Consider the following 14,149-nt stretch of genomic DNA (forward strand, 5'->3'; position numbering starts at 1 on the left):
ATGGAAAAGAATGGTGTATCTCAGAACTGTCACAGAATAACAGGTGTGTGTATGTGTGTACGAACATACAAATGTTTGTGGACGTGCGCACGTATGTGCATAGGTGCACGTGTCCATGATATGCTCTGTAGGCTATAGCATTGTTGATGATTCCCCCATCACGTTTAAAGATCTCAGTCAGCCAGAGTATTGATTCTGTAATTGTCAGTGTTTATGCTGTTCCACTAGTAATCGTTTTTCCTCTCCATTTCTGCTTCTCCAGGATGCCAGAACTACAGCACCATTCTTCCAGACCTGATGGCTATTATGCTGTGGCCTATTCAAGAGATGTGCAAATCATTGAAAGCATGTCATGTTTTCACAAAGAGGAGTGCATTATATGTTGTCTAGATGGTGTCCTGGTTGCAGGTTGCTATGGCAATTTCTTATTGCTTTGCAGACCAACAAAATAAATTGCGTGTAGCAGACAGTCCTGCTTGCCTTTGTAAAATTCTGGGTGGCCTGTTGTTTTTATACATGCTGATAACTAATGAAGAAAGTAATGCTTGGTGCCAATTTTAAATAGTTGCAGGAGAGATTTATGTATTTATTTTTTTGGGAGGGGAGGGGGGTCGTATGCAAGTGGGGTTCATCATCTTGCGCGTTCTGGTAAAGGCAGATTTTAGAAGCACAAAACATTTAGCAGCATGTGAAATGAATTCTAAAGACATGGTAGTAGACGTTAAAATAGTTTGAAATGTTGCATGAGTACAATGTTTATGAATGCATTACACATCGTTAACATTTTCAATGACACAATGCATTACATTACAGGCCGTTTAGCACTATTATTTAGAAATTTAGCATTGCATACAATTATACAGCTGGATATATACCGAACAAATGCAGGTTAAGTACCTTGCACAAGGGTACAACGGCAGTGTCCTACCCAGGAATCAAACCTGTGGCCTTTAGGTTACAGTACCAGTTCCTTACCCATTATACCACATTGCCACCCCCCGATCTCAGGTCCCGACCTCATTTCCGTGGATCACGGCTGGGAATCAGTTCTGGGCTGTGGTGGTGGTAGTGGAGGAAGGGTGGAAGGGAAGGCTGGGGGCGGTTCACAGCTTGGACAGGTCCCGCGTCTCCGCCGGGGATCCGTCTGGCTCCCGCGGAGCGGACTCCTGCCGCACAAAGGCCCCTTTGAGAGCCGCCGGCGGAGGTGCTAGAAGTGGAGACGCGGTAGGAAAATCGGCAGCGGGGTCTGACATATGGGACAGACCTGTGAAAAACAAACAGCCCGAGCGGGCTCTTCTCCTCTTCCCTTGGGTCCCGGCAGAGCTGCCGGACCCGCCGACCGGAGAGGACTGCAGACACGGCTTGCAGGTAGAACCGCACGGAACCGTCCGGAAACCGGCTGTGCCAGAGCAGAGCCCAGGTCTGCCGCAGACCCTGTGGAGTTGAGAGTGCTTTTTTTTTTACTGTCCTTCACAGTTCAGGGATCGTAGCTAAACTCTGCTGTTGTCTTCTGTTTGCTTTGATTCTGGTCCTCCATTCTCCTTCCATCTGTGTCTCTCTGTAGCCCACTTGTTTCTTACTCACTCTTTTTTTAGATTGTCTACAAGATCAGGTGCATGATTATGGGTTTTTTGTTGTTATTGTTGATGTTGCTGTTATCCTTCGCAGTTCCATTTCTTTTATTCTTACTCGAGGAACTACATAAGCATTGGGAATATGCATGGTTAAAATATTAAAGTGTGTCACAGTAACAACTTGAATTTGAAAATTGCAAATTGAACTGAGCCGGGGTTTTATACTGAGTGTGTGTGTGCGTGCGTGTGTCCCTGCGTGCGTGCATGTGTGCGTGCCTGTGTGTGTGTGTGTGCATGATCCGTCTCTGCAGCCCTTGTGAAACCATGCCTCGTCTGTGTGTGATGCTGCTGGGGTGTATCTTCCTGCTGGGGCTCTTCTGTCTAACGGGTATGTGAATTCCTTACTGGCTGCCTCGTTGCCGCGGGAGATCTGCACCGGTTCACCTCACCTCCCCATAATGACTCGCTCTATAATCTGACTGCAGACAGGACACCTGTGACACACCTTTGCATTGAACTATTTACATACATATATATATACATATATATATATATTTGTACAAGGACACGCGTTTTCAATAAAACATGAGGTCAAAGGGCAGACTGTCAGCTTTCATTTAAGGGTATTTTCATCTATATCCAGTGATCTATGTAGGAATTACATAGCCTTCCACCCCCATTTAGGGAACCAAAAGTAATTGGACAATTTGGTTGCTCGGTCATTTTTTCTTAACTTTCCTATGAAATATAATTGTATATTTGTGCTAATTGTTATGTGAAGTGTGTGTATTTACAGTGTATTGTAGTAAATTCAGTGTCCGTAAGGGTTCCATCACCAAACTTTTATGGGAAATCCTGGCTCTCTAGAGCAGTGTGTGAAGTTTTGATGTACTGATTGACAAACCAGACTGGGCAGGCTTAAAATCATGGTAACCTATCAAAAACAAAATGTAATGCGCACAAAACAAACGAATCAAACAGAAACGGAAGTTCTGGTGCCAGGCAACAGGCGGGTCGCAATAGGAACACCGTTCAAATCCAGGTTTAATGCTCCTGTGTAAAATGTCCCTTTTACTGAAATCTGAGTTCCCTCGTCCCTCTCTTGTACGCTTAAGTGCGGCGGCGACCCTGAACCGCTTCACCTCTGATGGGCGGAGCTCAGAGCCGTCTGTGGTGACTCACTGCGTCCGCGTGCCGGGTCCCTGGAGCTCAGTGCCTGCCTGCTGATGTCTGGCCCTCCGCTGCCTCCCCCTGGGGCTTTTAAAAAAAAAAAAAACATTTTATACGATGTGAAGGCATTAAATGGCAAATGCGCACTGACCATTGCATGCATTTCCTCTTTGCCTGTCTCCCAGGTGACCGCCCTCTCCTCCTCCTCCTCCGCTCCTCCTGGTACATATTGTTAGTTGAGGAGGGGGGAGTGGGGGGGGGGGAGGTGAGAAAGAAGCAAAGACAGAGACAGCCAGCTACTTCAGCTGCTTACAGGCTAAGAGTTTTGTGTGCACCTGCAATCCTTAATTAAAGGAAGGCTGCAGGCTGGTGTACAGATGATACAAATCAATGAATGATTAAAAGGATCTCAGGAATTATTGTAGCTTAACTATTTCCTTATTTTAGATTCTTGTGCATGTTTTTTCTCTCTTTCTCAGCGTGAGAATACTGTAGGAAAAGTCCTACAGCAGCCAAAACTGGCACACAGCACATCTGTGCGTTCAGCATTCTCTGAAAAATCCAATGTGGAGTCAGGGATTTTAATTGTATTAGCATGACAGGAAACACTGTATGTACTGTTGCCAAAAGAGTTTAGTAAAAGAAGATATAAGACCAACCACCCTATCCCAGAGTTCGTATAACATGCCAATAAAGAAAATAAAAGTGAATTTTGATAAGACGGCACAGAATGGTGACATCTCTCTCTCTTTCTGAACTGCAGGGGCAGAGGATGCTGGGAAGGGTGCAAGCGAGGAAGGCCAAGGTGAGCTCTGAGTGTTATGAGACTGCTGCTACTGGACTTGTAGGGTTTGTTCATCTGTGCATTTGCATGAGAGAGAGAGAGAGGGGTAGAGTGTTTCTTTATGTGCTTTATTAATTATTATTTTCCATTAGTATTTCTAAATCCCCAGTCAAAGAAAAGTTGTTTTCCTGTGTGGTTACTGTTTATTTGTGTCTGGCCTATAGTAACGCATGTTAAATGCAGTGTACAATGCATGTTTTCATTAATACTGCATGCTTTGGCAATACAAAATGTACTGTTTTGTCATGCCAGTAATGTTGTGAATCGAAGAGAGAGAGAGCGAGAGAGAGAGAGAGAGAGATGGAAGGGAGAGGACATTTCCCAGCTGGCTGTAGCAGCAGCAGCAGCAGCAGCTCAGCACAGGACCAGCACCTCTGCTCCCCTTTCTGGCCGTGTTCACGGGTCACTGGCTTGCATTACAGTGGCGTTAAGTGCAGAGCAGTGTACCTCACGCCCTCTCAGAGGAACGCGAGGGCCTCGCTGTGGGCTTACGTAACTGTGCACTGGGGGTGTTAAGGATCAATTCACCGCCCGCTGACTGACCTGTCCGCAGAGTTCTGGTTCGGATCTAAGTGCACCAGACACAGGCTTTCACCTTCAGAATGTTCTCTGTAAAACATTGTTTGGTTAAGAGGTAATTTATTGGATATTGCGGAAAGAACATTGCGTGAAACGGTTGAATTACTGTGTGTTGTCCTATAAGTAGTATGTTGGGAGAGTTAACCTCTTCATACAGATGCCAAATATGGCTAGTCCTCGCCCTTTTAGAGGGTGTTCTATCTAAGGCTTTATTATATTTATTACATTACACATTAACTTTATTTGGCAGATGCTTTTATCCACAGCGACATACTATAAGTGCATACCGAGGTCCTTGGAACAACTACAAAACAGGTCCGATAAGGTACAAGACTAAGGAGTTTTAACATGCAGTGAGGGAAAAGGCAGGAAGAGTATTTTCAGTATTCTGCTCAAGATGGTGGGACAGTTTGATTGGACCCTCAGACAGGCACATTGTGATCAAAATGGCCATAGGGATCGATTGCTACTGCACTTGCCCACAGCAAAGACTGTATGCGTCTGCATGCATTCATTTCACGCTCTTCAATGACCACAAAAGGGCAGGCTGTATCTCCATCCTGCCTCTCCTCCACCCTCTGACCCCTGCCTCTCTGAATATGAACAATGCCTGAGGGCGCATCTCAAGAACAGATAGCAATTAGCATACGCTAATTTTTTTGTGTTTTGCTGGCAGATTATTTTAATGTGGTACAGAACTGTATTTAGTGTTTATCTTTGTTTTTGTTCAGTCTCATTAACTCGAACGTCCTTTCTCTCTGTCTTGGTTTAAAAAAAAAAAAAATGTTTTTTTTTTTTTATGCCACTGTTGTGTGTCACTGAGGGTTTGTTTCAGATTGGCTTGCTTGATCTCAGGTCAATCTCACAATGGCCGCTGGCTTTATCGCTGGCCCACTCATTAACTGTGCTGCCTCCGGCTCCTCAGCAGAGACCAGGGACAAGCGCAGCATGCCCAACTGGAGCCTGACGTCCTCCGACTTCTTCGCCTGGGTGGAGAACCTGCGAGCGCACGCCGGATACGACCGCATCGAGGACCTGGCGCGGACCTTCTGGGCCCACTTCCCTTCTGCCAACCAGCTGGGCTACGACACCCCGGATTCTGAGGAGTGAAGAGCAGATGTTAGGATTACCCCTGTCAACACCCCCCCCCCCCCCAAAAAAAAAGGCCAGGGGTGCAGCGTGCTGTTTGAAAAAAAATTATAAAAATATACAGCTATAAATATACAGATACATCTTCATCCTGGTGTTTTGTATGCAGACACCGGCCAAGTCGTCATTGGTAAATAAACCTGTATAATCACAAATAACTAATCTGCTTGTTAATTGTACACCTTTTTTCAAAAACTTTGATGAGCAGATTTGTTTAGTTCTTTCTTAAAGCTACTATCTTAAAATGCTATTGCTTTCCTGGTTTCACAAATTGTAAGTTTGTTAATAGCCCAGCCCAACATTTTAGTGATAGCTCTTCACTATAAAAATAATAATAAATATTAATGGTGACATGCATGAATGAGCTGCATTGAACCACTCTGTGTCACTCTGATCTGATGGCTGTGAGCCTGCTCTTTCAATGTCTCTTTCTCACCGCTCAGAAGAGGTTTTTATTTCTTCTGTTGATCCACAATGTAAAGCCAAATTGAAACATTTTGAAGATTACTCTTCAATGCTTTATGTAGATGCCAGAAATCTTCTGTGCCACCCACATCAAAAACAAACCAAAAAAAGAACTGAATGACAGGCTAAAAGGGAGCACTTGATGAAACATAACAGATAATGGCAATTTATCATCGACCGTATCATACCACCTGAAGTAAATATAGCTCCTTCTGTCAAATCGCATTCCGTAACGTCGTCCATTGATGTGGAACTGTGAATGCAACAGTCTGCATTCTGCACTCACAATGTTACTAACTAAAAAATGAAGTAGTTGGATTTGATTATTTTAAAATAACTGTAAAAACACATTCACTTTACATTAGCTTCTGGCTGAAGAATAAAAAAATAATATAATGGTTGTGACACAAGAAAATAATGTATTTTCAGGCTTTGTGAGTATCTGCCCCTTCTAAGAGTCTCCTGTTTATGTTGAAAAATACAGGAAAAGTAGAAGAAGCAAAGGGCAATGTGTGTTTTCATTTGATTTTCTCAGAGATATGATAATATTAAGAACTAAAGGCACAGGGAAGCACATTTTCAAGCAAACTGAACAAATCACCCGGATAGCACTGCTAAATCAAAGGTCTCTAGAAAATGCTTGTGATGCTCTCAGCAAATGCTCAAATCTCATGATGCACACCCTAAGGTCCTCAAAGTGTAGCAATGCAACTTTGAAACTTTGATTTATTTACTTATTTTGGATGAATTATTTTGTAACAATTAATTTGTTCCAAAGAAAACAATTAAAAAATACAATATTCCCATTTTTTCTCTTTACATGTACTGCCCTAACTTTTATTCATGGTGGAAAATGATTCCTGTCCTTAAACACTAATTGTTTTCAGTAGGATGTTGCACCTTGGCCAAAAGTGCAGAATTCTGGGAAAGAGGTGAACAAGCTGGGCTTGTTTTGAATGTGATGCTTGCTGCAGTGAGTTTCCTAGTTCAACCTTTACATGATTAGAAATAAGTGCTGTGTCCCATCCTGTGACTCAAAAACTGCTGGTCTCCTTGATTTATACTCACACAGGTAGTGCCAAACCAAAGGTTTGAAAAAGCATTTGAAGTCATTGAATAGAGGCTAGCGCTGTGTGTATGTACGGGGGCATAGAAGCTAACTGAATCTGGAATTTTGCTAGAAGACTAGGCCACCTCGCTTCAGGGAGAAAGCCAATCAGCTCAAGCATGTTTGGTGAAAGTGGAAAATTTTGTCTCCGGCATCATTCCAGAATATTCCTGAAATGGTTCATTGAGTCCTATACTTCTCCCTGCCTCTAGGGAATTACTGCATTTTGATCCCTGCTCTTTGCACTTGTGTTTGCTTTCTGAGTCACTCTGGACAAGAGCATCTGCTGAATGCCTGTATAGTCCAGTAAAGGTTCAAATCTAATGACTGAGAAGGCATTTTCACAAACGGACAGTATTGGTAGTACTATGCTCCTCAAGCAATTTGGACACTCATTTTTTCATTCTTTGTTATTTATCAGATATTCTTATCCAGCGTGTCTTCTCTGTAGGAAAGAAATCATGTGGTGCAGATGATCATTCAGTTTCATTAAAGTAGCAGCTGACAATGGCTTTAGCTTCTAACTACACGAGTGCACCAAAATAATTGCCGAAATGCCAAAATCTGTCTTTGTTATTTCTGTTTGCGCATGCCTACCATTGTACTGTAATGCAATTGATTGAATCCCATTGCTTTTTTAAAAACGAATTCTCCAATAATCAATGTTGTGAAGAAAACAAAAAAGAAATACTATATTCAACATCCCAGCCGCCACTTTGTTGACATACAGAATAGAATATAGGCCAGCATCAAATCTGTAACTGTGTACAAAAGCATTAGGTGTACTGTAGGTGCCTGGGTAAGTCCAAATCCTCAAAAAAGATGAACTGTTGAACAAAGCTGACAATCTCAGTTTAAGGCAAAACCCATCAGTGGCAACACACAGGGAAAATGATGCCCAGTTTGTATTTCTTTTTGCGAGGGAGTCCATATTCTTATTCAGTTTCGATGCATGAATAACAGAAATATCCCCGTGTTGATTTAATTCCGTTACATGAATAAGACAAACAGTGATCCCATCTGTTGATTTGATCGGGGGGGGGGGGCTATGAATAAATCAAATCTGGGTCCCGTGCGCTGGCATGATTGCAAATCGCGAATGAAAACAGCCAGTGATCCCACACAATGATTGCATTCTGGGCATGCGGATAGACAAGCCACCCCCATACGGGGAGCTGCTGTATTGCTTGAACTCTCCGCAACGCTCTCATGATATTCCGGTAATTTCGTTAAGCAGACAGACATGGCTTGGCACGGGTTTTCCTATTTCTACAGCAACAAGATTAATGCCCGGCCTCGAGCCAGCAGTCCTCCGTTACCCTTGGTATTAATCCCCGACCCCCAGCCAGCAGTCGTCTGTTACCCTCAGTATCAACAGAGAAAGAGTCCACCTCTCTGGTGTTTCTGTGAGACCTTTAAATGGCAGAAGGAAATGGAGTTAAAGGAAGGAACCTAACCTTTATCACAAATGTGTGTGTTACATTTTATGGAGCTGTCTTCCTCAAAGTTTTTAATCATCCTGCTTCGAGCAGAAAATATGGTTGCTGGGAAAGTTCAGTATGCCGCAAATTTGAGCCCTGTTTGCTCAAAAAAAATCACTTCGAGTCCTATGTGCTGCATGTAGCCCTAAATGACAGGCGATGCAACTGAATATGATTTGGCCTAAAGCTTGGCGAACAAGTAAATAAATAAATGAATAAATAACCACAACAGCAGGAGTTAGATGTCCTCTGTGAAAAATGAAAATTTTGGAGCACAGCCAATTAAATCCTGGGTACAGAACGTTGGCTGGCCTACTTGTTAGGACTGGATATTGTTGCTGATTTATCTGAGATGAGAGTCCTGCTGTATTTTGCCTATAGGCATCCACATGGCAAGCTATGCAATGAAAATGTTGAATGCACAGACTTAATAATACCCACAACACTCTTTGAATCACTTCTTTCTTTTGAGGTCTGTCTCTGATTCATCGTGGACAGAGGGTAATGTGATAAAAGCCACTCCATTCTGTGAGAACACAAAGACAGAGAAATTCATTTCTTCAAAGCCAGAGAAAGAGAGAACGGGGGGATGAGTTGTGTGCAGTTTTCTCTGCTTTTCATCTGCTGTGTCTTTATGTCTGTGAAACTGAGCACTTGTTCCTGAGAAACGTGAAACGCCGTAAAGATCCAGTCACACTCTGAGATAGAAGCCTTTCGACTCTTAAAAAAAAAAAATAGTGCTAATAATATCAGAATTTGCAGTGATGTGGTTCAATCTGAATTTTGTCAGCAGGTTGTGTAAGGCTGGAGAATTCTGTATTGAATAAAATACAGAAATCAAAGTTAACTTAACTGAAGCTTGGGACCCCCCAAATAGGCAGAACACTGCATGAGGAGTAGTGGAAAAAGCACACAGGCAGACACATGAATATTCACTCTGAGGAGACTCTGCACGTCTCGGGTTGGTTGGATTAGCGTTTAGGGAATTCCGCCGGCACCCGCACGTTTCCTGTCGGAATGTTTGCTCGGCGCTCCTCTGGGCTCCCTCTACCCTCCTCCCAGTTCCAAAGTTGCAGCGAGCGCGTCCACGCGGAGAGGGAGACCATGGCTTCTCACAGTCCCTGTCTGCATCTGCTGGTCTTCACCACAGTACTCACCTTCCTGGCTTTTACAGGTAACCGGGTTTCCTTCTGCTCTCTCTCTCCCTTTCTTTTTTCCCCCAGTGTGTGTCATAGTGAGTGCGCTGAGAAGCAGGGAAGTTGAAAAGGGAGAGCTGGCTCTTTGCACGAGAAAAGAAGGGATTCTCTCTTTCGCACGAGTAAGGCAGGAGTTGGGGGTTTGGGAGGGAGAACGGGAGCGGACAGGCTCATGTGGTGCCTGAGTGTCGGACTGTGAGAGAGGTATGAGGGAGCTCCCCTTGCATTTTATGGGTCTGGACGCACTCCTGCACCCAAGCCGATGGGGTCTTAAGACATCAATATTTGCCCCCTCCTCCCCAGCTCTTTTATGAGGGGAGGAGTGGAGGCTGAAAGTGAAAGACAAGCAAATCAGGTATTTGTGTCAGGAGAAATGGTTGTGTGCTCCAAGCCTCTGAGGAGAGCTTCGCAACTCCCTGTAAAGCCCTGCGAATGAAATGCCTTGCACATTCGAAGGAAATTCTTTATTATCTGCAGAGTTTGGGCTCATTTGAGATTTTCTGTTTGCTCTAAAAACTTCTTGGATTTTTCCTCACATACTGCAACATACTGAGAGGGAGACTGAGAGATTTTTCTTAAGCATATTGCCTTTCAGGAGAGAGTGAGAGAAAGAGAGAGAGTTTAAGTGTGAGGGACTGACTGATAAAGATGGAGGAGGAGAGCACCTTTTCTAGCTGGCTGGAGCAGCCAGATTTTTCCACAATCATACAATGAAAAAAAAAAAAGTTTCAAATACGTTTTGGCTTAGTAGCATCAGAGTGAGATACATTTTGCAGCTGCCTGCTGAAAGAAAAGTCTACCGAAAGTTCCAGACAATTAAACGCCGTGGGGAGTACGTTTCTTGTGCCAGCATGTTCAGACAATTTCAAACATCTGCGAGCCGTTTCCACGACCACCCTGTGCATGTCTGACACAGTCCACTGGAGGGGAAAAAACCTGCACATGGAAACTCTCTCAGCTTGGCAGAGCCGTTTGGCCTAAACCCTAAACCAAAATATAATTATGGAGTTTTGTTAGCACCACTGTGCACAATTGGCTTTAAGCAACTGCCCCTTTTCGGGAAGGCTTTGCTTCCTTAAAGGGGAGAGAGAAAACTAGCGGCACGATATGTGGCCTCCTGTCTCAAAATGATGGACAACCAGTGAGGCACGTCATTAGTATTTGTCATTCAACTTGTACTACAGGTTTATCAGGTTTTTAAAAATATATTCTGTATTTAGATTTTATTCCACTGTTTTAATTATATGTCTTATGTGCCGTTAGTTGTTTCATTGTGAATTTCTTTAGCAATATTGTTGTACAGTCATGCCAAGAAAGTGTTATTGAACTGAATTGAGAGAGAGAGAGATCTTTTTCCTCTTCTTATGTAGAGTTCTGAGAAGTTGCAATGTACATGGGTTAGCTGAGGATAGCGTTTGGCAGGTATATCAGCCCACATACCAGGCTCTTACAGAGTTTGGTTGGTTTCAATATAAACTTATTTGGAACCATTCCAGAAGTTACCTTTTCTGTTTCCTTCTACAGATGTTTCCAGTGAGAGCAAACTTCAGAAAATCCTGAAGAAAAGAGAAGGTATTAAACAGAAGAAAAAAGTTTTTTAAAAGTCTGGAACTCATTGTCCTCACAAAGTGCATGTGCACCTGTCAAGTAATCTTACTAACAAATGCAACATTGGTCAAGCTTCACTGCAATCCTCAAAACATCTCTATGCCCCCCCCCCCCTTCCAATCCAGCCACCCACACCCCCCTGGGTGGTTCTCTCTGCAATTAGCTTGATGCAGTCTTGATTCCCTGCTGTTTTGGGTCTCAGATGGGGCTTGTGACAGCCAGGGCTAGAGGGTCATTGTCAAATTGTGTGGTATTTATAAAGTGCTGATGACGGGTGGTGGGCAGGGGGGTGCTACAATCCCCTAATCTCACCACCGGAGGGGTGGTGACGTCTCCCGTGGTGTTAAATCCGTGGCTGCGCGGGCAGACTGACGGGTTCGGCGGCGGTTGGAGTTTATTTCCGGTTCTGACCCCACGCCGTCTCTCCTTCCCCAGCTCGGCCCGAGGCGGCGGCCTTGCCGGAGGCCGTCGCGGTCGCGCCCTCCAAGGCCAAAGAGTTCCTGACGTCGCTGAAGCGGTCCAGGAGGAACATCTGGGACCGCAGTCGACCCGACGTGCAGCAGTGGATCACCCAGTTCATGTACATGGGCTACGACGAGGCGGTAAGTGGAGGAGGCTAATGCTACGGTCGAACACTACCCAGAATTCAATGCTCAGATCCTGTCCCCAGTATGGCTGACTCTCATTAAACAGTAGCATATCAAAGGTAAAAACTGTGACCAGTATTCAATGGGACTCTCAACAAGCACTGGTAAAACTCAAAAGGAACAGAAGGAGCGAATGCATCGTCAAAGTAGTGTCCAGATGGAAAGTGATTTAACAGGAGGAGCTGAACAAAGGTCCTGAGTGTTCAGATGTGTCTCAAATTTCAGAAATTGTGGTATGAGAAAAGAGGGGGTGGTTAAAAGGAGTCCCATAAAGAGAGAGGGAGTCACATAAATCCCCTCAACAAATCTGAATTGGATTCCTGTACAAAATTCAAGCAGGGACACGTTTAAATTTCCTGGCTTTGTGCTAAACCCCGGTGCCCTGTCTTGGCTCGGGGTGAGATCGTCTACCTCGCTGCCGCTGACAGTTAGAGCGCGGGATGAGCCGTACGATTCGCTCGCTCGGCAGCGCGGCCAGATCGGTGCCGTGCGATCGCTCTAATGGCCGTGGCCGGCACACCTGAGACCCGGCGACCGCAGCTGCGAAGCCGGCCGGCTGGCCGGTCGGGCGTGGCGGGCATCCCCGAGGGTCTGGCCCCCCTGCCGCTCGTGCTAGCCGTCATTTCCGGCAACGTCTGTGGTCGCCTTTTTCCGATCTGCGGTCTCCTTCGCCCTGGAGCTTAGCGACACAACTGCCTTCTTTCTCTGCTTCCAAGAAGCTTTATTAAAAAAACCGTGGTCTTCTACCGACAGAAGACGCTCTCCCGAAGGACTCACATCGCTGACAAAAGCGAAGCTGTATAGCACAAGATGTCAGTCCTTTAATTGTATCTCTACTGGTGTGATTGTAACTTCAGATAAAGAGAACAATCTAAGCAATAGAATTCTCCCCATTATGCAGTATTCTCCAATTGAAAAAAAAAACCCTCCATTCATTTAAATGATAAATAGGGGAGGAATTAGATTGCAGTGACAGTGGATCCTCACAGTGCACGAGTGCTATACACTTTAGCACATTATGGGCATTTTTTCAGGTATTGAATTGAATTTCTGAACTGAAATTGGACTGACCCTAACCCTATGCAATATAGGTTCCTTTATAGACTAATGCACAATTAACAGCTTGTTATGTGCTGGAAATAACCCTTAGTTTGGGAAGCCCTGCCCACAGCAGACTCCTGGATCTTAAGGAAGCATAAAATGTGACTGTATCAGACTGTATGGCAGAGCACCGCTAACTGTCCACACGATTACGTTTGTCCGCAGACTCTTGAAACCCACCTGTCCTATTGGATGGACCATTTCCGGTCAAACGACCAAGGTCGCCAGCACCACTACGACGAGAACTCTCCCATTGGACCCCGTGATTCATCTTCTTACCGCCATGGCGCCAACGTCAACTATGACTATTACTAGACTCCCCCCCCCACCCCCCCGACCAAGACGGTGAAGACAGCTATGCATTACATAAGGAGCTGAGCCCCACCATTGCAGAAGCACAGTACCCACGTCCCTGACCTTGCATGCCAAGCCTATAGTACCAATGCAGATGTTGCCATAGTCTGTTTTCTACCGGCCCAGAATGCCTGAAAGTCCAATGCATTATGCAGTCTACAGTTATAATGTTCCTATTTCTACAAGTGCTTTTTTGTATACAACGCATTGTGTTCAGTAAAATAGGAGAGTTGTGTTGTTGTGGCCTCCCCTGAGTCAACAGAATAAACTTAGAAGTGTTTTCCTTTCAAAAGTGCCATAAGTGTCCTCGACAAGGCCATTACGTGCCCATACTACAATAAGATAGCGGAAGCCAATTCATAATGCGGCATATTGTAGCAAATCCATTGTAGCATTTGTAGTTTTGGTACACATACCTGTATACCATAAAACATATTTGATTTTTTAAATATTTCATAAAATATTTTTCAATATTTCATTAAAATAGCATAATCCACCAAATGCTCACACATTATATAATCAGGACTGTTGTACATGGCTTCATTTAAAAAAAAAAAAAAAAAAACTATTGTTTTTGTCAACATCTCAGTTTTGCCCACACAAACACATACCGTATGCACACATGCAAGATTAGGTGCTTTCATTCATTGTCAATAACCTTGATCCATTGTCGTGTCTCGTAAACAGCTACGTCTGCCATTGTGATTATTATGCAAACTATATTCAACACTCCACATCTCTCTCTCTTTCTCTCTCTCTGTCTCTTTGTCTTGTGAACAGGGTCTCTCTCTCTCATTGATGCCCATAAGCATTCCTTACATTCTTTAATGGTCACATGTTCCTTCCTTGACAGATTGTCTGCAACGACCGGGT

The 14,149-nt window shown here is 44.3% G+C and overlaps 2 protein-coding genes across 3 annotated transcripts; both read left to right on the forward strand.

Moving 5' to 3' along the window:
• Positions 1-922: 922 nt before the first annotated feature.
• Positions 923-5,710, forward strand: otos2 (otospiralin 2). Of its 2 annotated transcripts, none has more exons than XM_064326528.1 (4): positions 923-1,420; positions 1,886-1,962; positions 3,508-3,549; positions 5,093-5,710. In XM_064326528.1, exons 1-4 carry the CDS (start codon positions 1,254-1,256, stop codon positions 5,275-5,277), a joined length of 471 nt encoding a protein of 156 aa, XP_064182598.1. In that variant the 5' UTR covers positions 923-1,253; the 3' UTR covers positions 5,278-5,710. The 2 variants fall into 2 exon arrangements, with proteins under 2 accessions (XP_064182598.1, XP_064182599.1); XM_064326529.1 differs by having other exon boundaries at positions 1,076-1,368.
• Positions 5,711-9,357: 3,647 nt separating this feature from the next.
• LOC135250332 (augurin-A-like) lies at positions 9,358-13,568 on the forward strand. The gene is made up of 4 exons (XM_064326531.1): positions 9,358-9,544; positions 11,091-11,138; positions 11,610-11,776; positions 13,088-13,568. The coding sequence occupies exons 1-4, from the start codon at positions 9,388-9,390 to the stop codon at positions 13,235-13,237; spliced, it is 522 nt and encodes a 173-aa protein (XP_064182601.1). The 5' UTR covers positions 9,358-9,387; the 3' UTR covers positions 13,238-13,568.
• Positions 13,569-14,149: the final 581 nt, after the last annotated feature.

This window comes from Anguilla rostrata, chromosome 3, assembly GCF_018555375.3.
Source record: "Anguilla rostrata isolate EN2019 chromosome 3, ASM1855537v3, whole genome shotgun sequence".
In the NCBI taxonomy this organism is placed as follows: Eukaryota; Metazoa; Chordata; class Actinopteri; order Anguilliformes; family Anguillidae; genus Anguilla; species Anguilla rostrata.

Excerpts from the sequence above, each read along its gene's own strand:
- LOC135250332 (XM_064326531.1), top strand. The coding sequence starts at position 9,388 with ATGTTTGCTCGGCGCTCCTCTGGGCTCCCTCTACCCTCCTCCCAGTTC. Across the intron at positions 11,139-11,609 it reads AATCCTGAAGAAAAGAGAAG|CTCGGCCCGAGGCGGCGGCC; the intron begins GTATTAAACAGA and ends CTCCTTCCCCAG. Across the intron at positions 11,777-13,087 it reads ACATGGGCTACGACGAGGCG|ACTCTTGAAACCCACCTGTC; the intron begins GTAAGTGGAGGA and ends GTTTGTCCGCAG.
- otos2 (XM_064326528.1), top strand. The coding sequence starts at position 1,254 with ATGGGACAGACCTGTGAAAAACAAACAGCCCGAGCGGGCTCTTCTCCT. Across the intron at positions 1,963-3,507 it reads GGGGCTCTTCTGTCTAACGG|GGGCAGAGGATGCTGGGAAG; the intron begins GTATGTGAATTC and ends TCTGAACTGCAG. Across the intron at positions 3,550-5,092 it reads TGCAAGCGAGGAAGGCCAAG|CAGAGACCAGGGACAAGCGC; the intron begins GTGAGCTCTGAG and ends CCGGCTCCTCAG.